At 47.6% G+C, this 20,679-nt stretch overlaps 4 protein-coding genes across 4 annotated transcripts; 1 reads left to right on the forward strand and 3 right to left on the reverse strand.

Annotated features, from left to right (window-relative positions):
* Positions 1 to 226: 226 nt before the first annotated feature.
* LACBIDRAFT_328174 (uncharacterized protein) lies at positions 227 to 3,551 on the reverse strand (the record flags this gene model as incomplete). Its single annotated transcript, XM_001882198.1, has 11 exons — positions 227 to 435; positions 574 to 604; positions 782 to 796; positions 927 to 1,190; positions 1,466 to 1,725; positions 2,045 to 2,056; positions 2,111 to 2,158; positions 2,213 to 2,327; positions 2,370 to 2,863; positions 2,946 to 3,311; positions 3,362 to 3,551. 11 exons carry the CDS (start codon positions 3,549 to 3,551, stop codon positions 227 to 229), a joined length of 2,004 nt encoding a protein of 667 aa, XP_001882233.1.
* A 5,203-nt stretch (positions 3,552 to 8,754) lies between these two features.
* On the forward strand, positions 8,755 to 12,853 carry LACBIDRAFT_299079 (uncharacterized protein; the record flags this gene model as incomplete). Its single annotated transcript, XM_001882069.1, has 6 exons — positions 8,755 to 8,766; positions 8,838 to 8,915; positions 8,964 to 9,596; positions 9,651 to 10,134; positions 11,233 to 11,283; positions 12,840 to 12,853. 6 exons carry the CDS (start codon positions 8,755 to 8,757, stop codon positions 12,851 to 12,853), a joined length of 1,272 nt encoding a protein of 423 aa, XP_001882104.1.
* LACBIDRAFT_328176 (uncharacterized protein) lies at positions 12,812 to 16,563 on the reverse strand (the record flags this gene model as incomplete). The annotated part of the gene is made up of 10 exons (XM_001882199.1): positions 12,812 to 13,023; positions 13,169 to 13,369; positions 13,425 to 13,928; positions 13,981 to 14,319; positions 14,410 to 14,552; positions 14,656 to 14,770; positions 15,245 to 15,300; positions 15,681 to 15,828; positions 16,018 to 16,299; positions 16,377 to 16,563. 10 exons carry the CDS (start codon positions 16,561 to 16,563, stop codon positions 12,812 to 12,814), a joined length of 2,187 nt encoding a protein of 728 aa, XP_001882234.1.
* A 363-nt stretch (positions 16,564 to 16,926) lies between these two features.
* Positions 16,927 to 20,597, reverse strand: LACBIDRAFT_328177 (uncharacterized protein; the record flags this gene model as incomplete). The annotated part of the gene is made up of 15 exons (XM_001882200.1): positions 16,927 to 16,946; positions 17,004 to 17,015; positions 17,073 to 17,117; positions 17,301 to 17,694; positions 17,724 to 18,115; positions 18,201 to 18,340; positions 18,366 to 18,426; positions 18,814 to 18,825; positions 18,881 to 18,928; positions 18,983 to 19,084; positions 19,136 to 19,597; positions 19,692 to 20,018; positions 20,075 to 20,214; positions 20,408 to 20,528; positions 20,588 to 20,597. 15 exons carry the CDS (start codon positions 20,595 to 20,597, stop codon positions 16,927 to 16,929), a joined length of 2,286 nt encoding a protein of 761 aa, XP_001882235.1.
* Positions 20,598 to 20,679: the final 82 nt, after the last annotated feature.

Below are 20,679 nucleotides of genomic sequence, written 5' to 3' on the forward strand. Positions count from 1 at the left end.
GACATTCCGTGTTCTATTCACATTCACCCAACAAGACTCAGCGCACTCTTCCTTCGCAGGGCCCATTTTCGGTCATGCGCTCCATTTGTACCTACGGGGTCTCCATTCGTTTCTATGGGGGTCTTCGTTCCCTTCAACGGGCACTGGTTCGCCATTCTTTTCTACGCATTCTAGGTCACCATTCGCGTCCAATGGAAATGGCAGGACTGTACGAGCTTGGATACCGTCATGCGCCTCTACCCTTATCTTTACTCCCAACGGGATCTTCAGGTTCCATACCCCCATTCACTGCAATTCCGACCCCTCTGGGCATAGGCGGTCCAGGCCAACAACACACGCGTCCCTTCCTCTCCCGCCACGTAGCGGACAACACCTTCTCGTAGACCCCACCTATTTCCAGTGCTGGTGTGGGTACGACGGTGACCGATTCTGGGTCTGTTAAACATCATCATCCTAGGCCACAGCCCAGGGTTGGAGTTGGAGTTGAGGGGTTGGTTGGATTGTATGATGTTGCGAGGGATACGTCTGGTGATGATGTTATGAGAAATACATCTGGCGCTGTTCTTTACACACAGACTAAACCAGGAGCGGAAACAGAAAGAAGCTACGACACCGCTCCATCACAATTATCCAGAGACAGAGGGGGCCGAACCATACTATCGACGAGAAAGGGAAGGAGAAAGCCATCGACGAGAAAGACAATAACGGGAAGAGGAAGAAAGATGCAGGAGACGGAGGGAGACGAGAGGTGACTTATGGACCGCATTCGACCTTGACCCACCTTGACACCATCGACCTGTCAAACAGAAACAAGTCCAAGAACCTGGTCACGGCAATACGTTCCTCACTCCCAACGACTCAAACTTCACCTCTCTCGCCTCAAACGACTCAAGCTCAGACTTGTTTGCCCTCCGGATAGCACTCACAACCCGCGAAGAAGCCCCAGACCAACGTGAGCTGGGGCTGGCGGCTAGACAGGAGAGGATCGAAAAGAGGGTTGTTGGGTATCGTGAGGAGGCGGTGGGGCGACGTGAGGAGGCGGTTGGGCGGAGAGAGAAAGAGGGAGAGGGCGGTTGAAAGGATGGAGCGTGAGGTACGATGGAGGGAAGAAAAGGTTGTGGAATTAGAGCAAGCGGTTGATGGGCTGCAACGGGCGCTTGGTCAGAGAGGACGTGAGCTTGAAGAATATTCTAAACGGGTTCAAGAGCTTGAGGAAACGCGTGATGCTCGACTTGGTGGTCTCAACGCGTCCATATCGTCGAATTCATGGCCCATCACTCTTCTTCGGTCTGTCGTCTTTCGTATATTAGGCGATAAGACGTCTTCCTTCCTCTTTCCCTCCTGCCCTCCCTCCTCCAACCCGAATTCCCCCACTACCACCCCCTCCTCCCCTCAAAGAAGACCCTGATGCGAATGGGAAGCCCGACGCGATCTATACCTCTCAACAGGTGGACGGGGGAGTTACCTCGTCCTTGTTGGCATTGGCGTGTGCGCTGCTGTGTTGAAGGTGCTTGTGAGGAGGTTGACTGGGGTTGGGGTGTGGAGTTGGTTGAAGAGGAAGAGCAGGAGGTAGTTGACCTTGCTTGACCTTGGTGGGAGCAGCTTTGCTCAGGTTCATGACTTTTATGACCTTGACGACTTTTTTACGATCTCTTTTTGACTGATGCTGACGAGGAATTGAATAAATGAATGCGAGCGTTTTCGGTTTTTTGTTCGTGTATATATCTGATCGATATCTACTTATACCTTATGTATGTATCGTTTAAATCTTTGAACAGCGCTGAATGTTTGAAAGCTTCAACCGTCGGTATTGCAGGTTGCGATGTCTGGTTCGTTTTCCATAATCAGTGAGTCCTCGTTTCTTGTGTTAAATGTTAACAAATCTACGGGACCGGTACATCGACCCCTTCTGCCAAGCCTAAATCCTGACATATCCCATTCCAAAAGCATACACCCTCTCCGATGTTCACCAATCAGATAAATTCAATATCATCTGGCAAACGATGGATATCAAATACTCCGACAGAGGGAGGAGACCACTCACGCTGACGCACAACTGCCAAAGAAAATCAACATCCACTGATGACCCAAAGGCAAATTGGAGACTTACAGCTTTTTTTACCCTTGGAATTAATCACCATGTATCCTGGAGAAGACACTGTCACGACAAATCGTCAACAAACTGGTGACGAAGCAGAAAGGAAAGAAATACTGGTAGGATTGTACCACCTGGACTCAGAGACGAGAACCCCATCCGTGTAAACAGTCTCATTTTCCCGTATTGATGGCCAGGTGAGATCATATTTTGTCACAGCTGCAGTGGGATACTATAGGATGAGAATCAGAGTATCTCAGAAACTGTTACTCACGGACAATAAACCGAGCGCGTCTCGTGAATTTTGAATCTGGTCCATCTGATTGAAAAAACGGTTTGTTGGCGCAGTGTCTAGTGGATATTCACTGAGAACTTTACCTGGTGTAGGTTTAGCCTTTTGGTCCGTTGCTCTATTGGTGGTTGCATTGACAGGGGCTACGTGATCGCCTTCATCTTGGTCTGCAGCTGTATTGGTGGTTGCATTGACAAGGGCTACGGGATTGCCTTGATCGCTGCCCGCCGGATAAGTGTCACCTTGAAAGGATATGACATCGGTGTCGTTCATGGCAGTGTCACTATCCGTGTCTTTGAAGAGTTCCATATCCTTGTAGAGTGCATGACCCGGCGTAACGAGGCCTTCAACGTTTTCGATGCACAGTTTCAAAGACCCAGCGGTGTGAGGGGGCGCGATGAAGAGGGTGTTGATGCGCCCCAACGAAATGTCACGTTCGTCAAAGCACGTCTTTGCCTTTTGATCTCCTTTTCCCCCTGATAAGTAAACGCGATAGTATACTGTAAAGCTGATGATGAGTGCACTACAGGAGTAAGAGGCGTCGACAAGACAAGTTACCGTGATGGATTTTGGTATCATCAGAGCGTGCTGGCAGTTTCTTTGGTTGCGAGACCTCCTTGGTCCTCTCCTCTGAGTTGACTACCAACGCGATCGGATCGTGTTCGGACATGCCTGGGGCAGAAGGAGCGCTCAAAGAGAGGCGGGCAGAGTCTTCTTTGGGTGCTGGGCTTGAGAGCGATGTGAAGAGAAGCGCCTTGTCGGGCTCCGAAAGGTCCTCAAGTCCGCATAGCGACAGCTTGATAGACGCCATGGTATGAGGAGGGGCAAAGGATTTCGTTGGAATGCGGCCAATGAAACGGTCGTTGTGGTAGAGGGGGTGAATCGATTCGAATGCACCGAGTTTGGTGTATAGACGGTAATATACTGCATGAGTAGATGAGGCCAGCAGTAGAGTTTTCGGGATAGCGGCGCACCATAGCTAGTGGCATCTGTCTTTTTCAATGCTGATTCTGTACCCCCTTTGCCGTCTAAAGACGTATGATCACGACCAGGCAGAGTAGACATCGCCGTCTTCAACCAGGACCTGGCCGCCATATTAGCAAGATGCGAGTGAAGGAAACACTTATCGGAGACACCTTCATCATGCGCCCATCCACGAGGCATTGGCGCCTTGATTGGCGCTTATGCATCGACCGTCACCTCCGTGCCAGAGCACGTAGGGTGTTCTCAAGTTGAAGGAATCGCTCCGCCTTCCCTCCATCCAGCGCATGCACCGGCCTCTCGAACTCTTGATATCCCCAGTGCCTAAAAAAGTATGAAGAACTTCCGAGAGGCGCAAGTTCATGATGTGGGTCAACAAACACCAGGGAGTGAAGTGGAAAGGATACACCTCTGGCTGTGCGATGAGAGGAATAGAGTGGCTATTTCGGAGGAAGCTGTGAGGAATAAATTACCAGTGACAGCCTGAAGTTCCCGAATACTTACTTACTTGGACCTGTCAATGCCAATTGCGCTTGCAATAAACAGCGTGTTCGTAAAAGAATTTCAGCCAACCGATGCCCAAAAAACGTATGGCCATTCAACGTGCCTGCACACTCCATCCAGGGATTTGTTGACGTCATGGCGCGGAGGTTCAAACGAATCGCAAGTCAAGCCATGGCGTTGACATCTGGTTCACAACCACCGCATTGCAGCTCATTGACAAAGGATTCTACTTCCATCGTCACTTCAATGAATTCAAACCCTCATCAAACGCAGACTCCTACGCCATAAAACAACATCCACCGACACAGGCATCTTGCGCATCCGTCGAAAAACAAAACACTGCGCTGATATAGTCTCGACACCAGCCGTATGAAGGCCGTCTGTGGACAAAACTGTTTTTTTTTTAGAGGAACCCAATTTTCAAGGAATATTGTTGACAAAAGTCAATGATAGTCAACAATCTTTGACAATCTTCAGCTTTTGTCAAAGATTTTCAATGATTTTGAACAATTGTCAATGTAGTTACGTTTTTTTTTTGTAACGATTGTTGACAATCTATAACTATCTTTCAACTTCAACAATGTCCAAGTTTCTTCCACTTTCTTGCATAAAATTGACAAATGTCAACAATCTTTGCTTTCTCTTACTTTTTTGACTTTCTCTAACTTTCTCTGACTTTTTCTGACTTTCTCTGGCTTTTTTTACTTTCTTTGCAACTCGCATCTGTAAAGGAATAACAAATGATCTTCAACAATCTTTGACATTTTATTTGACAGATTTCTACATTTGATATATTCTCTCTCCAGATCTTGTCAATGATTGTTGAATAACTTCAACTTGGTGCCTGCCCAGTACCAGGACCAGCATCAGCATATCCATGATCAGGGAGGTGTTGTCGTTCCCATGACTTCAAGGCCATTTTGAGCCATGACACTCAGTAAAAAGCAAAGTCAAGCAAAATCACACAAAGTCAGAGGTCTGTCAGATGTCTGTCACACATCTGCAATATTCATGCCACCCTTCCCTCAAACTTCCCTTGGCAACAAATGGGAGGTAAGTTTAGTCCTATATTAGTATCAACATTGTCATACTTTCTCTACCCATGGCTATGCCAAGAATTTTTGTCTACAAATTACTTCGGTGCTAAGTTGGACTTCCACAAACTTGAAAGTCACATGATTGCTTCATTGAAAAGTTCGTCTTGAGCTTGAACTTAAACTTGTTTGTCACTTTGATGACAGCCCCACATACTCTTCCTCAACACTCAACCAGCTATACCCACGGACACCCTCATTGACAGATTCTGCTCTTTTTCAGATGTATCTGACACACAAAACAAGCACTCGAGGATACCACCATCGCAAGCTCCCTCTGTCAAACACAACTTTTGACTTCCATACGTTACACAAAAATGTGACAGCGACTCAACAAAGAGTTAAGTTGGCATCAGGTTTAATGTTTACTGACAACACTGATGACACTCTTTGGCTGCAGGTCCCACCATCACCACCACCAAAATGTGGCAGTCACAGCTCCTAACCCGACAACGCCTCCCACTCAAATCCAGGTGGCACAATCATCAACACCTGCTCTTCCCTCCCCATTTCCCATGCAAATGGGAATGGCAACGACTCAGACTCAGATGCAGAGGATTTGATGGATGTTGGATCTGGTCATGGGTTGCTCAACAGTGTCCTTGGAGCATTTGAATGGACTCAACATGTATTCCCCCCCCTCATACTATACTCAGGTTCTAGGCCTACTATATGTATCCTTTAAAGTAGTCAAATATAATTTGATTCAGCCTATTTCCTATCCTGAATTGGGCCCAAGCATTAATGACTGATGTATGACTATTATTTGACTACTACATGACTGACTGTAGGACTAATGTATGACTATTGTACTACGAGCATAGTCAGAAATGCTTAAAAAAAATGACATTTAGTCAAACACCCTCTAATTGGTGACTTTCTTGTGACTAATGTCTGACTTCGCTATTTACTGAGCATGACAGAGGACCCCTGAAAGTTGTGCAAAATGTTGGATACCAAAAACACCAAGTTTCTGGATTCTTGTCCATACCAATTTTTGTGAAGTCTGTTGAAACAACGGTGTACCACTGGGGTGGTCAGACATCTGTCTCTTTTTGGCAACCAGTCTTCTGTGCTCCAAGATTCATTTCATACTTATCACCAGAGGGCTTGAGTGGTCTTTGCAATGCTGCAGAACCAAGAGGGTCAACCCCACTTATGATGGTCGACCTCTCTTAACACCTTGGATCCAGGCTAGTTCCATCCCACCTTTCACTCAATATATTCCTGCCTTTGCAAGTGTCCCAGTAAGGTTGGCCAGCCTTAACCCACACTAGCATCCAACTTGGCCTTGATGACTCTGTGCATGGTGAATGAGTTGCTGTTTACTGTGGATGTCTCGATTGAGAGCACACTCTCAATCAGTCTCTCAAAAACACTGCAAGAAGGGATACCTTGCTCACAACCACATGGCTCCCAAACCTAGAACTCATAGCAATGATGTGATGCCATAGAGGCCAGTACTTCCCTGATAACCGCTGTGCTCAACCTTGCCTTGGCTGAGTCAGTAAATCAACCTTGTCATCAATTCAGCATAAAAGATGTTGTGTTCCACTTCAACCATCCCTCCGTCCCTTTTTGTATTGACTGGAGCTCTGCCATGTGGTTTGGATTTGGCTTGATTTAAGCCTGTCCAATGCATGTCAATATCAAGTCAAACATAAAAAGGAAAATGGGTTTCAAACATCTAAAAATAGTCTGCAATAGTCAAGATCATAGACATTAGGGATAGATTGATGACAATGTCCCAGTGATCCTCAAGGGTCAACAGAGCATACAGCCAGAATGACAAAACACAGTTTTTTGCAAATGGAGATGGTGATTCATTCATACTGGGCATTTCTTTTAAGCCCAAGAACAGATGAAACAGATATAAACTCACTCCTAAGTGAAATGCTCCCCCTGGGCATAAAAATTTGACATATAGCCAGAACGACAAAATGTGGTCTTTCGAAAATAGAGATGGTGATTCGTTCGCACTGGGTGTTTCTTTTAAGCCCAAGAACAGGGAAATGAATAAAAACTGTGTCGCTAAGTGAAACTGCACCCCCTGGGCATAGAAATTTGACCTACAGCCAGAACGACAAAACGCGGTCTTTCGCAAATGGAGATGGTGATTTGTTCGCACTGGGCGTTTCTTTTAAGCCCAAGAACAGGTGAAACGAATAAAAACTCACTGCTAAGTGAAATGCTCCCCCTGGGCATAGAAATTTGACATACAGCCAGAACGACAAAACGCGGTCTTTCGCAAATGGAGATGGTGATTCTTTCGTACTGTGCGTTTCTTTTACGCCCAAGAACAGGTGAAACAGATGAAAACTCACTGCTAAGTGAAATGCTCCCCCTGGGCATAAAAATTTAACATACAGCCAGAACGACAAAACGCGGCCTTTCGCAAATGAAGACGGTGATTCTTTCGTACTGAGCGTTTCTTTTAAGCCCAAGAACAGGCGAAACAGATGAAAACTCACTGCTAAGTGAAATGTTCCCCACTCAGGCATAAAAATTAACATCCAGGAAGAACAACAAAACGTGGTCTTTCGAAAATGGAGGTGGCGATTCCCTCATACTGGGTGTTTACTCTAAGCCCAACAACAGGCGAAACAGATGAAAACTCACTTCGAAACAATGGTGATATAGTATTTTCCCACCTTCGAGGACCAAAATCCGGTCCATTCGGACACCGAATGGACCGGATTTTGGTCCTCGAAGGTGGGAAACATGACATCATCTCCCTTATGACGCTTACCACTGCTTACCAGCGGCAGCGGTCACAGTGCTGAGATGCCCTCACCAGATCCATGATCAACTTGGTGGTTCCTAACAATTGTTGAAGATTGTTGAAGATCCCTCAATTCTGGGATTGAGGGAAAGCTGAGAATCTGGAAGATTATGGGGGATTTTCCAAGATTATTCAGTCTCAATTTTGCTCGTGTACCAAACGTACAGACCTACAAAATGCAAGATTGCCAAAGATCTCAGGTTGTAAATAGAACCAAAGCCTAACTGTAACTGAAAGATTGTTGAAGATTCCGCAAGATTGTTGAAGATTGTTCGCAAAATTTGGCTTTCTTCCTTCACATGTTTCTGTAATGGAACAATCTTTGACAATCTTCAACAATCTTTGGCTATCTTTGACAATCTTTGACAATTGCCAGCTTTATTTCATGAAAAGTATGTAGGTAGAAAAAAAAAGCGAGTTTTGTCCACAGACGGCCGTCAAACCAGCCGTTATTGGGATCGTGTTACTCACCATAACGTCTGGAAGGGATTGATCGTGATGCAACCGACAAAATTTCGAAGTCCGATCATCGTCTCAATAAGGCAACCCACCTTAACAGATCCTCGACTTAAGTTCTTGCAACGCGTTCATGAAGCCGTTGATACTCGAAACCTTACGGAAACAAACTTGGGTACATGCAAATGACTTGTATTTATATGTCTATTTGAAATTAGTAGTGAATATATTTGATCCATGATCCGGGACATGCACCTGCAGCCTGAATGACGCTGGTGTCCGTAACTGACCACTCACCATGCCCCTCCTTTCGAAAGTTCGAAAGTATAAGCCGGAGGAAGTGCCCAGAAACCGACTTGCTGCAAGAGCTTACGAAATTTGGCATAAAAAGCCATTTTCATGGCAATTAGATGCCACTCAAGCAATACTGTGCGGCCAGGATGTTGTCGTCGACGTGGGGACTGGAAGTGGGAAAACACTGTGCTTCTCCTTACCATTGGTGCTTGATGAGGATAGCATTGTCCTCACCATCTCGCCTCTCACTGCACTTATGATAAACCAGGTAAGTTTTGAGAGATTGATAAGTCACCGTATTTCTGCTCACCTTTTGCTGTGATCTTTACAAATATCAAGGCAGAGACAGCAGGTATTGCTACAGTTGCCGTATGCAAGGAGACATTGTCTCGCATGGGATCTGATAAACTATATGCAGTGAGAGTGAGATTTTTCATTTGTGAACGAAGTGACTGACTGTTAAAGGATATCGCCGCTGGGAAATTTCGCCAGGTCATCGTTTCACCTGAAATTGTGATTTCCTCAGACTTTCGGACCGCCGTTTTGTCAAAGGACCGATTTGCTACTGCACTTCGCGCTGTCTGCATCGATGAAGCGCATTGTATCAGTTTGTGGGGCGGAAGCTTTCGTTCAGACTACGCTAGCCTTGGTGTGCTTCGTGGTCGGTTTCCTAAAAATGTCCCGTTTGTTGTGGCATCAGCGACACTTCCCAGTCATGTTCTCAATGACGTACGGCACAAATTGCAGCTTGGTAGCGAGAAGAAAATGGTGCGATTAACCAATGCACGACCTAATGTGGCAGTATCCGTCCGAACGATGAAGCATTCAGAAGAAACTAAGGGCGACATACGCTTTTTAATCCCTCCAGACGCAAAGAAACCCGGGGACATTCCGATAACCCTCGTGTATTGTAATCAGCGAACGACCACCGAGGACGCTGCAGATCGGGCCAGGGACTGGGCTATCGAGCAGGGTATCGATCCCGATTGTATCGCTTTTTATCATGCTTATGTCGGCGAGAAACGAAAACGTGAGCTGGAGTCATTACTCGAGAAGGGAGAAATGCGCATCTTATTTTTTACTGATGCCGTCGGCATGGTATGTTCCCTTTCAATGATTATAGAAATTGTTTTTTGAATTTTTCACTGGCAGGGATGTGACATGCGTAATATTGCGCGCGTGGTTTTGTGGGGCCTTCCGCCATCGTTCTGTGCCCTTGTTCAACGTGCAGGGCGAGCAGGGCGAGATCTAAAGAAGCTCGGAGAAGGGATTTTGATCGTGTCTCCAAGTGTAATGAAGGACGGCGTCACTGCACAGGAGGTTAGTGGAACTGTCGCGGTGTCTGGGCAGGAAGCAGAAGCAACAAACCTCAATGAAGAAGATCTTATGGCGGAGGTCCAAGGCATGGAGGAACAAGTCAGTCCTGAAGGTGTCCGAATTGCCGCTGATGAATCGGCGTCAGAGGGTGAGGGAGACAACGCGGCAGCAGGTGCGGCGTTAAGCCAAAAAATGAAAAGAAAGGGCAAAGCGTCTACAGATACAGACGTTCATGAGGCGAATGCACTTTCGAAGTTCGTCGGCACTAAGTCCTGTCGTCGGGTTGTGTGGGACTCATTTTTTGAGAACAGTAAAAAATGTAAGTGGGATTTTAAACCGAAGATTCACATAACTAACTCTACAAAGTGCAACTTATCTATCCCGCCAACACAGCGTACCAACCCATCATGGGAACGCGTTGCTGTGACAATTGTGAACCCCGATTGTTTCCCGTAGAAGATGTGGACGTCGTGAAACCACCAGGCCTCAAGCGCGGGAAGAAAAAGACTATCGGAAAAGACCAGGAAAATGTCATCCGTGAGGCGTTAATGGATTGGGCGGACAATGATCTGGTCGAGGAATATTATGGAGTTGGGACCACAATGTCTGGGCGCGTGCTATTGGGAAACGATATCATCGAGAAGTTGGCGACATGTGGTGAGCGATTGAACACTCACGCAGAGCTACGAAGGCAGGTTCATTGGGCTATTGGACATGACACGATGACCGGCCAAGCGACTAAATGGGGAATTCTGCTGCTGGGAGCTCTCTCATCAATTTATGAAAAGCTTGGTGATCTCGAGGAGGGGAAGGAGAGGGAGCGGTACAATGCTGCATTGCGATTGCCTTTCACTAATATCACACCAGCTGATTTTGATGGAGAACAAGACCAGCAGAGGGAGGAGTACAATGCCCGACTACAGTTTCCTTTCACTGTTATTACACCTGCTGATTTTGAATAAGTTAAATACAAGCTACTATTATTCTAACTGAGAATTTGTCAGATCGCGTTCGTTTTTGAGGGCCCATACTCTCAAGAGCTGTATTTTGCGAGTTGATACACGCGACGCGTCTTGGCCATCAGCAAAGACACGTGCTCCTTAATTTCCTTTTATACTCGATAATCGGAGTTTCAAAACTTGTCGGTTACCTTACGGTTAATCCCTACCAGTCTCTATGGGTTCAATTACCCGCCTTACTCTGATCAAATCCGGACTCGTCCATCAAAGTCCTCTCCGTCCCTCCCCTAGTACTCAACATAGTGAATTGAACCCCTTAGAGACTGGTTCGAGTCTAGCGCTGATACCCATCCTTACCATATTCACCCTCAAGTTAACAGAAGATCCACAACACACATATCCGCCTACTCTACTCCACACTGGGGCTCAGCACGTTCAGAACCAATTGATCACTGCAGTCGTCCGGAAAAACAGGTTAACGCGGAAGACGTTTTTGAGAATTTGGATGGGTACGTGTTCTTCTTGTCCTTGGTTTCGTTTCTACCTAGTGCTAATAATTGTATTGGATATAAAGGTCCTAACTATCAACAACTCACCAAACCCACCCCCTCTCCGCCTCCCGCTCTCTGCACCAAAACATCCTACGACGCCGGGCTCGAGTCGGGTCATAGCTTCCCCATTCATTCTCTCCACTATGACGATTTCCCCTTCAACTCTCTTAGCGTTGATGCGGTACCAGCTTTGATTCCACTTTCAATGTAAACGGGACAGTGAAAGGCATGATAGTGTCCCTCGAACAATCCTCGCGCTCAGAGGACGACAACGACGATTAGGAGAACGGAGGTCAACTTCACCGAATAAGAACTAGCGAGATTCCACGTCTTATTCTCCGACTATAACATTCCCCGTCCTATTCACATTCACCCAACAAGACTCAGTTCACTCTTCCATCGCGGGGGGCAGTACATGATCTGTTCTCGTTTTCTGCTCCTAGCCCTGGGCTGGTCTTAGTATCAATACGAGGGAAGAGTCTGACACACGGACGGAATGAGAAGAAACGATCAAACTGCCCCATCAAGCTCGTCTTCTGCCTTACCCGGGAGGAGAGGAAACCGGACTTGTGGAATGTGTTCGATCTTGACCCACCCCGAGCAACATCAATGTTAGCGTTTGGGGATGCTTCTGCTCCGGATCTGGGCCCGCACTCCCACACAACAGAACAAGACACGACAGAACACGACCTCCTTGCAACCGCCTCCTCACGTCGCCCCACAGCATCCTCACGATACTCAACACCCCTCTGCACCTCCCTAACCTTCTCATCCATCCCCTCTCCTGTCTAGCCGCCAGTCCGAGCTCACGTCGGTCTAGCGCTTCTTGGCGGGTTGTGAGTGTTGAAACGAGGGAGCGGGAGGTGGAGGAGAGGGAGAATGCAGTTGAGCAGAGGGAGCGGGAGGGACGAGAGAGGCGTGGAACTTGAGCAAGCGGTTGATGAGCGAGAACGGGCGCTTGATCAGAGAGAGATATGAGCTTGAAGAACGTTCTAAACAAGTTCAAGAGCTCGAGGAAATGCGTGATCCTCAATTTGGTGCTCTCAACGCGTCCACGTTGGCAGTTGGTTCGAGTTCATGGCCCATCACTCTTCTTCGTTCCGTCGTCTTTTCGTGTATTGGGCAACAAGACGTCTTCGTTCCTCTCTAACCCAAGTTCTTCCTCCTCCTCCTCCAACCCAAATTCTTCCACCACCACCACCCCTCAAAGCAGACCCCGACGCGACTGGGAAGCCCGACGCGATTTGTACCTATCAACAGGTGGACGGGGGAGTTACCTCGTGCTCGTGGGTATTGGCGTGTGTGCTGTTGTGTTGAAGGTGCTTGTGAGGAGGTTGACTGGGGTTGGGATGTGGAGGAGCAGGAGGTAACGTTGGTTAGGTTTATGACTTTTATGATCTTTACGACTTTTTTACGATCTGACGCTGACGAGAAATTGAATAATGAACGTGTGTGTATGCGGTTTTGTTCGTATTATCTGATATAGTTACTGTATCGCTTGAGTATTTGAGCAGGACTGAACTTTTGAAAGCGTCAACCGTCGGCATTGCAAGTTGCGATGTCTGGCTCGTTTTTCATGATCAGTGAGTCCTCGTTTCTGGTGGTACATATTGACAGATCCGCAGTGCCAGTACATTAATCCCTCTTGAGCCATAGTCCTGACATATCCCATTCCGAAGGCATACACTCTCTCCAATGCTCCAATCAGAAAAAAGCAACATTATCTAGCAAAACAGTGGATATCAAATACTCCAACAGAGGGAGGAGACCACTGACTTGGATGCACAACTGCCAAAGGAAATCAACAACAACCTAGTGACCCAAAGGCAAACTGGAGACTCACAGCCTTTTTCACCCTTGGAATTAATCATCATATATCCTGGATTCAACACTGTCACGACAAGTGTCAACAAATTGGTGACGAAGTAGAAAAGGAAAGAAATACGGCCGGTACCAGAGTACATCACAGTGAGGATAACTCCATCTGTGTATACGATCTCATCTTTGTTTATTGATAACCAGGTGGGATCGGTTGGTTTGAAGTCTGCGGTGGGATACTATAGGATGAAAATTGAACTATCTCAGGAACTGTTACTCACCGTAAGTACCAGTTAACCGAGCGCGTTTCGTGAATTTTGAATCTGGTCCATCTGAAAAAGCACGGTTTGTTGCCGCAGTGTCTAGTGGATATGTGCCGAGAACTTTACCTGGTGTAGGCTTAGGCTTTTCGTCTGCAGCTGGTGTAGGCTTCGGTGTAGGCTTAGGCTTTTGGTCTGCAGCTGTATTGGTGGTTGCATTGACAAGGGCTACGGGATCGCCTTCATCGCTACCAGGATAAGTGTCACCTTGGAATGATATGACATCAGCATCAGTCATGGCAGCATCACTATCTGTGTCTTGGAAGAGTTCCATATCCTTGGAGACTGCATGACCCGGCGTGACAAGGCCTTCAACTTTTGCAATGCGTGCTTTCAAAGACCCAGCGGTGTGAGGGGGAGCGATGGAGAGGGTGTTGATGCGCCCTAACGAAATATCGCTTTCGTCAAAGGACGTCTTTGCCTTTTCGTCTCCATCTCCTTCTGATGAGTAAAGGCGATAGTACACTGCAAAGCTAATAAGCGCATTATTTAGATAGGAGACGTCGTCAAGACGTACCGTAGTGGATATCAGTATCATCAGAGCGTTCCGGGAGCTTCTCTGACAGCGTAATGTTCTTGGTCCTCTTCTCCGACTCGACAACTATCGCGATCGGATCTTGTTCAGACAGGCCTGGCCCAGAAGGAGCAAAAAGAGAGAGGCGCGCAGAGTTTTCCATCGGTGCTGGGCTTGAGAGTGGTGTGAAGACGAGCGCCTTGTCGGGCTCGGAGAGGCCCTCAAATTTGCATAGGGAGCGCCTGATAGATGCTACCGTATGAGGAGGGGCAAAAGACTTCGTTAGAATGCGGCCAATGAAACGGTCGTTGTGGTAGAGGGGGCGATTTGATTCGAATGCGCCTAGTTTGGTGTATAGACGGTAGTACACTGCATGAGTAAATTAAGCTATTGAAACCAGGAGTGGAGAGGCTTCCGGGATATAGGGCGCACCGTAGTTAGGACCCGTCCTTTTCGTTGGCTTTCCATCTTTAGATGCTAAATCTGCATCGCCTCTGCCGTCTAAGGAGGGAGTGAAACTGGACGTATGGTCATGACCAGGCAGAGTACTAGACATAGCTGCTTCCAACCAGCACCTATTGAAACGTCAGCAAGATGGACGAGTGTAGGAAAGAGTTACATGCCTTCATCGATCATCATCCATGAGGCATTGGCGCTTATAGGCGCTTATGCTGTCACCTCGTTGCCAGAACAAGTAGGACGTCCGAAAGTTGAACGAGTAGCTCCGCCTTTACTCCATCCAGCGCGCGCACTGGCCTTTCAAGCTCCCAATTTCCCGGGTGGAAACTGAGTGCTGGAGCGCAAGTCCATGAGAATCCACAATTATATGTGAGAAGACAATAAACCCTGACGATACAGTTCTGACGGTGCACTGGGAGGAAGAGAGTGGCTATTGAGGAGGGTTGGAAGTGGAGAAAGTACAAGGTTGAACGTGCGCGTGAACCAAGCGTGAACGTTTGAACGTTGAACAAGGGTTGAAAGGACGAACTCTTGTGATCTCGGTTCCCCTCTCTTCCGCTTTACATCTAACTTCGACCTCACGTCCTTCCAGTCTACCAATAAACAAGGCGCCGTCTCTCAAATCATACCGCCTAAAGAGGTCCACGGCGAATACTTAGGTCTTCGCCACGTCATGACGGCGAAGTTTCCCAACTTGAACTATATATATTCGAATTTCTCCTTATCCATCCCTTTGCAATGAAATGTTCTCCGCTCTTCAAGGACCCTATGTGCGTATCTTTCATCATGCCCGCACTCTCAGCCTTACGAGTGTTTAGGCACTGGATGAGACTCCGAGTCAGCTCAACGATGAAAAACCTCGCGCTGCAACACTACCAAGTACTCCGATAATTCAGCATATTGCAGGATTGAATAGCCTATACTACGATTTCGGCGTGGTCTTCTTGTTGTGCGAAGATGGCGTTGCTTGAAACTTCACTGTTCGTGGAGCCTCAGGTTTTATGAAAGGCCTGAATCCGATACTCTCGTGCCCGATGTTTCGCCTCATATGGATCATTGGGGAAGGGCAAAGAGCGGCGGTTCGACGAGTACTTTGGTTACCTTGCAACTCGCGGTGTGTTTCATGCCAGCCAACTCTTGTTTATCGCCGTAACCTTATCGGCGCCATTCCAGATGAATCCTGCGATAAACTTGGAGATGATTTCTCCCATCGAAGCCATTGGCCGGTGCAACAGGATTCTCACTTAGCCTCCAGCCCAATCAGCTTGAGGGGTTGTTTCTCCTCGATGACGACGTAAGCACGCGATATCTCCTCGTTCTTCTCCCTAGAGCCCTTACCAGCATCGTCTAGAGCCTTTCCCACGTTTTTTTGGATAAGGCTCCTCCCACCAGCTGCCCAGACCAAAGATGATGGGACCCTTTATGTTGAACCTCGCAGCGTAAAGTTACGCAAGTTTGTCCAGACCAACTTCCGTACTCGAATCTTTCCCCCCTCCACTGACAATGTCGTTTCCCCAACCGAATGTTGATCGCCCATTGACATCGAGGGCGTCAAGAATATCCACTTCGAATGTACTTAACATTTCCGGTTAACATTGAATGACGAGGGTCCTCCGCCTTTCTTGTCGATCTTTTCAAGCAGGGCATTCTCGGGAAGGCGAATGAAGAAGAAGAAATGTAAATGCATTTTGCTCAACTTGGTAGCCTCAACGCGTCCACTTTGGCACTTGGTTTGAATCCATGGCCCATCACTCTTTTCGGTCTGTGGTCTTTCGTGTGTTGGCGACAAGACGTCCTCGTTTCGCTTTTGTTCTTGCCCTCCCTCCTCTAACACACGTTCCTCCTTCAACCCGAATTTTTCCACTACAACCGCCTCTTCCTCAATCCCCCCTCAAACAAGACCTCGACGCGACTGCCAGGAAGCCCCACGCGATCTATACCTCTCAACAGGTGGACGGGGGAGTTAACTCGTGCTCGTGGGCATTGGCGTGTGTGCCGTTGTGTTGAAGGCGCTTGTGAGGAGGTTGACTGGGGTTGGGATTTGTAGTTGGTTGGCGAGGTGGGGCAGGAGGTAGTGCTGATGCTTGGTGCCTGAATGGTCGATTTTGGGCCTCGTCGGGGGGACATACTTTTTCTAGGTTTATGACTTCAATGATCTTTACGACTTTTTATGATCTCTTTATGCCGATGAGGAATTGAAGAAGTAAATGAACGCGCGCCTTTGCGAGAGTTTTCGATTTTGTTCGTGTGTATCTCCAATATTATCATATAGTTACTTATACCTCATGTATCGCTTGAATATGTGAGCAGGACTGGACGTTTGAAAGCTTCAACAATCGGCAACTGCAAGTTGCGATTTTTCCGTGATCAGTTCCTCGTTTCTTGTGCTACATATTGACAGATCTAGGGTACTGGTACATCAATCCCTTCTGAGCCTAATTCCTGACATATCCCATTGCGAAAGCGTACACTCTCTCCGACGTTCACCAATCAATCAAAAGCAATAAAGTCTATGAATGAACGGTGGATATCAAATACTCCGACAGAGGGAGGAGACTACTACTCACCCTTGTACACAACTGCCAAGAAAATCAATAACCACTTAGTAACCCAAAGGTCTGAAATTGGAGACTCACAGCCTTTTTCACCCTTGGAATTAATCGCCATGTATCCTGGCCACCCTGTTCCGACAAAGCGTCAATAAACTGGTGCCAAAGTAGAAAAGGAAAGAAATACGCCTGATAGAGACGATAACTCCATCCGTGTGAACGATTTCATCATTGTTCATTGATAGCCAGGTGGGTTCACTGCTGCAGTGGATACTCTACGATGAGAATTCGATTATCTCAGGAACTGTTACTCACAGTGAACACCCTTTGCCCGAGCGCGTTTCGTGAATTTGGAATCTGGTTCATCTGAAAAGGCGCGGTTTGTTGCCGCAGTGTCTAGTGGATATTCACCGAGAACATTACCTGGTGTAGGTTTAGCCTTTTGGTCTGCTGCTCTGTTGGCGGTTGCATTGACAAGGGCTACATGATCGCCTTCAGCGCTACCCGGATAAGCGTCGCCTTGGAAGGACATGACATCAGTGTCGTTCATGCCAGCATCACTATTCGTGTCTTGGAAGAGTTCCATATCTTTGTAGTGTGCGTGACCCGGCGTAACAAGGCCTTCAACTTTTGCGATATGTGCTTTCAGGGACCCGGTGTGAGGGGGAGCGATGAAGAGGGTGTTGATGCGCCCCAACGAAATATCACTCTCGTCAAAAGACGTCTTTGCGATAGTACACTGCAAAGCTGATGAGTGTAATATTTATGTAGGAGAGATCGACAGGACTTGCCGTAGTGGATATCGGTATCATCAGTGCGTTCAGGGAGCTTCTCTGACTGCGAGACCTCCTCGGACCTCCTCTCCGACTCGACAACCAATGCGATCGGATCTTGTTCGGACAAGCCTGGCCCAGAAGGAGCGGACAAAAAGAGGCGCGCAGAGTTTTCTTTCGGTGCTGGGCTTGAGAGCGGTGTGAATACAAGCGCCTTGTCAGGCCCGGACAGGCCTTCAAGTTTGCACAAGGACCGCCTGATAGACGCCACTGTATGAGGAGGGGCAAAAGACTTCGTTGGAATGCGACCAATGAAACGGTCGTTGTGGTAGAGGGGATGGATTGATTCGAATGCGCCTAGTTTGGTGTATAGACGATAATATACTGCATGAGTAAATCAGGCCATTGACACCGGGAGTCAAGCTTTCAGGATAGGGCACACCATAGTTAGGACCCGTCCTTTTCATTGACTTTCCATCTTTAGATGCTGATTCTACACCCCCTCTGCCGTCCAAGGAAGGAGTGAAGCTGGAGGTATGATCATGGCCAGGCAGAGTAGACATTGCTGTTTCCAACCAGAACCTGTACAAATATTAGCAAGACGGACGATCTGAGGAAAAAGATATCGGGCACGCCTTTGTCATGCGCCCATCCACAAGGCATTGGCGCTAGCGCTTAACGTTCAGCGTCAAAACTCTGTGAGTATGACTCAGCGGCCTGGTAGCGAAGACGATGCGGACGGTTAGAACGAGGCCGGTTGGAACGTCGCTATGTTTCAGGATGGTGGCAATGGTATTGGCGATAAGACAACAAAGTTTGAACAGTCGGCAATTGCAGTTGCGCGATGTCTGCTTCGTTTTCGTAATCAGTTTCCTCATTTCTTGCATTACAGATCTAGTACGGTACCAGCACATCGACCCATTCTTGGCCTAAGTCCCGACATATCCCATTCCGAAAGCATACACTCTCTCTAATGTTCAGCAATCAAATAAAATTAATGTATTCTAGCAAACGGTGGTTATCAAATACTCCGAAAGAGAGAGGAGGCCACTCACCCTGTTCCACAACTGCCAAAGAAAATCAACATCTAGCTAGTGACCAAAGGGCAAACCGGAAACTTACAGCCTTTTTCACCCTTGGAATTGATCGCCATGTATGCTGGATAATACCCTGTTCCGACAGAGCATCAATGATCTGTGATAAAGCAGAAAAGGAAAGACATACGATTGTCAATCCAGTTTATCATGGAGACGACAACTCCATCCGTGTGAACGATCTCATCTTGGATTACTGATAGCCAGGTATGCTTGTTTACTTCATAGCGTGCTATGGGACACTTTAGGATAAGGATCGGATAATCGGAGGAACGTCACTCACCATTAGTATAAAGTATTCGAGCGGGTTTCATGAGTTTTGGAGCTGGTCCACCTTGAAAAGCACAGTTTGTTGCTGCAGTGTATAATGGATGTTCGCCGCGAACTTTACCTGGCGTACGCTTAGTCTTTTGGTCCGTTGCTGTATTGGCGGCTGCATTGACAAGGGCTACGGGGTCGCCTTCATCACTACCGGGATAAGTGTCATGTTCAAAGGATATGATATCACTGTCGCTCATGGCAGCGTCACTATTCGTGTCTTGGAAGAGTTCCATATCCTTGTACAGTGCATGACCCGGCGTGACCAGGCCTTCAACTTTTGCGATATGTGCTTTCAGAGACCCAGCAGTGAGAGGGGGAGCGATGAAGAGGGTGTCGATGCGCCCTAACGAAATGTCACTTTCGTCAAACGACGTCTTTGCCTTTTCTTCCCCTTCGCCCTCTGATAGATAAACACGATAGTATACTGCAAAGTTGATGAGTGCAGTATTTGGGCAGGAGATGTGCACAAGACTTGCCGTAGTGGATATTAGTATTATCACAGCATTCCGGCCGCTGACTCTCCGACTGCGAGACCTCCTTGGTCCGCTTCTCCGACTCGACAACCAGCGCGATCGGATCATGTTCAGACAGGCCTGGCCCAGAAGGAGCGTTCAAAGAGATGCGGGCAGAGTTCTCTCTGGATGCTGGGCTTGAGAGAGGTGCGAAAACAAGCGCCTTGTCGGGCCCCAAAAGGCCCTCAAATTTGCATAGGGATCGCTTGATAGATGTCACGGTATGAGGAGGGGGAAAAGATTTCGTTGGAATTCGGCCAATTAAATGGTCGTTGTGGTAAATGGGGTGAATTGATTGGAATGCACCGAGTTTGGTGTATAGACGATAATAAACTGCATGAGTAGATTAGCCATTTAAGCCAGCAGTAAATTTTCAGATTAGGGCGTACCATAGCTGAGACCCGTTCTTCTCGTTGACTTTCCTGCTTCCGCAGATGAATCTGTACCCCCTTTGCCGTCTAAGGAGGGGGTGGAGCTGGATGTATGATCATGACCAGGCAGAGTAGACATCGCTGCTTCCAACCAGAACCTGTTGAAATGTTAGCAAGATGGACGATTGAAGGAAAGGGTCATCGGACCACCTTCATTGAGCATTATGTACGAGACAATGCCGCTTATGCATCAACCGTGAGCACGTCTCCAGTTGACCAAGTAGCTCCGCCTTTCCTCCATTCAGCGCATGTACTGGCCTCTCGAGCTCTCAGCTTAGAAAAGTGCCAGACCGCAAGTTCATGAGGAGCCACGATTCCAGGGAGAGAGGTGGAAACGATACAGTTCTGATAGCACGACGGGAGGAAGAGGTGTTGACGTTGAACGCAGTGCGCTCGTATTCTTGACCAACACCTACAGCAACAAAGATCGTTACACGGGCCCCAATAGTCCCCGTCGTCGTAAGTACTTACTATCTGACATTACGTTTGCTTACAACGCCATACCTCGTTCAGTGAATAGTGCGGTTCGCCTCTATTCCACTTTATATCTGACTTCGACGTCG

Source organism: Laccaria bicolor, genomic scaffold, assembly GCF_000143565.1.
Source record: "Laccaria bicolor S238N-H82 LACBIscaffold_15 genomic scaffold, whole genome shotgun sequence".
Taxonomy (NCBI): Eukaryota; Fungi; Basidiomycota; class Agaricomycetes; order Agaricales; family Hydnangiaceae; genus Laccaria; species Laccaria bicolor.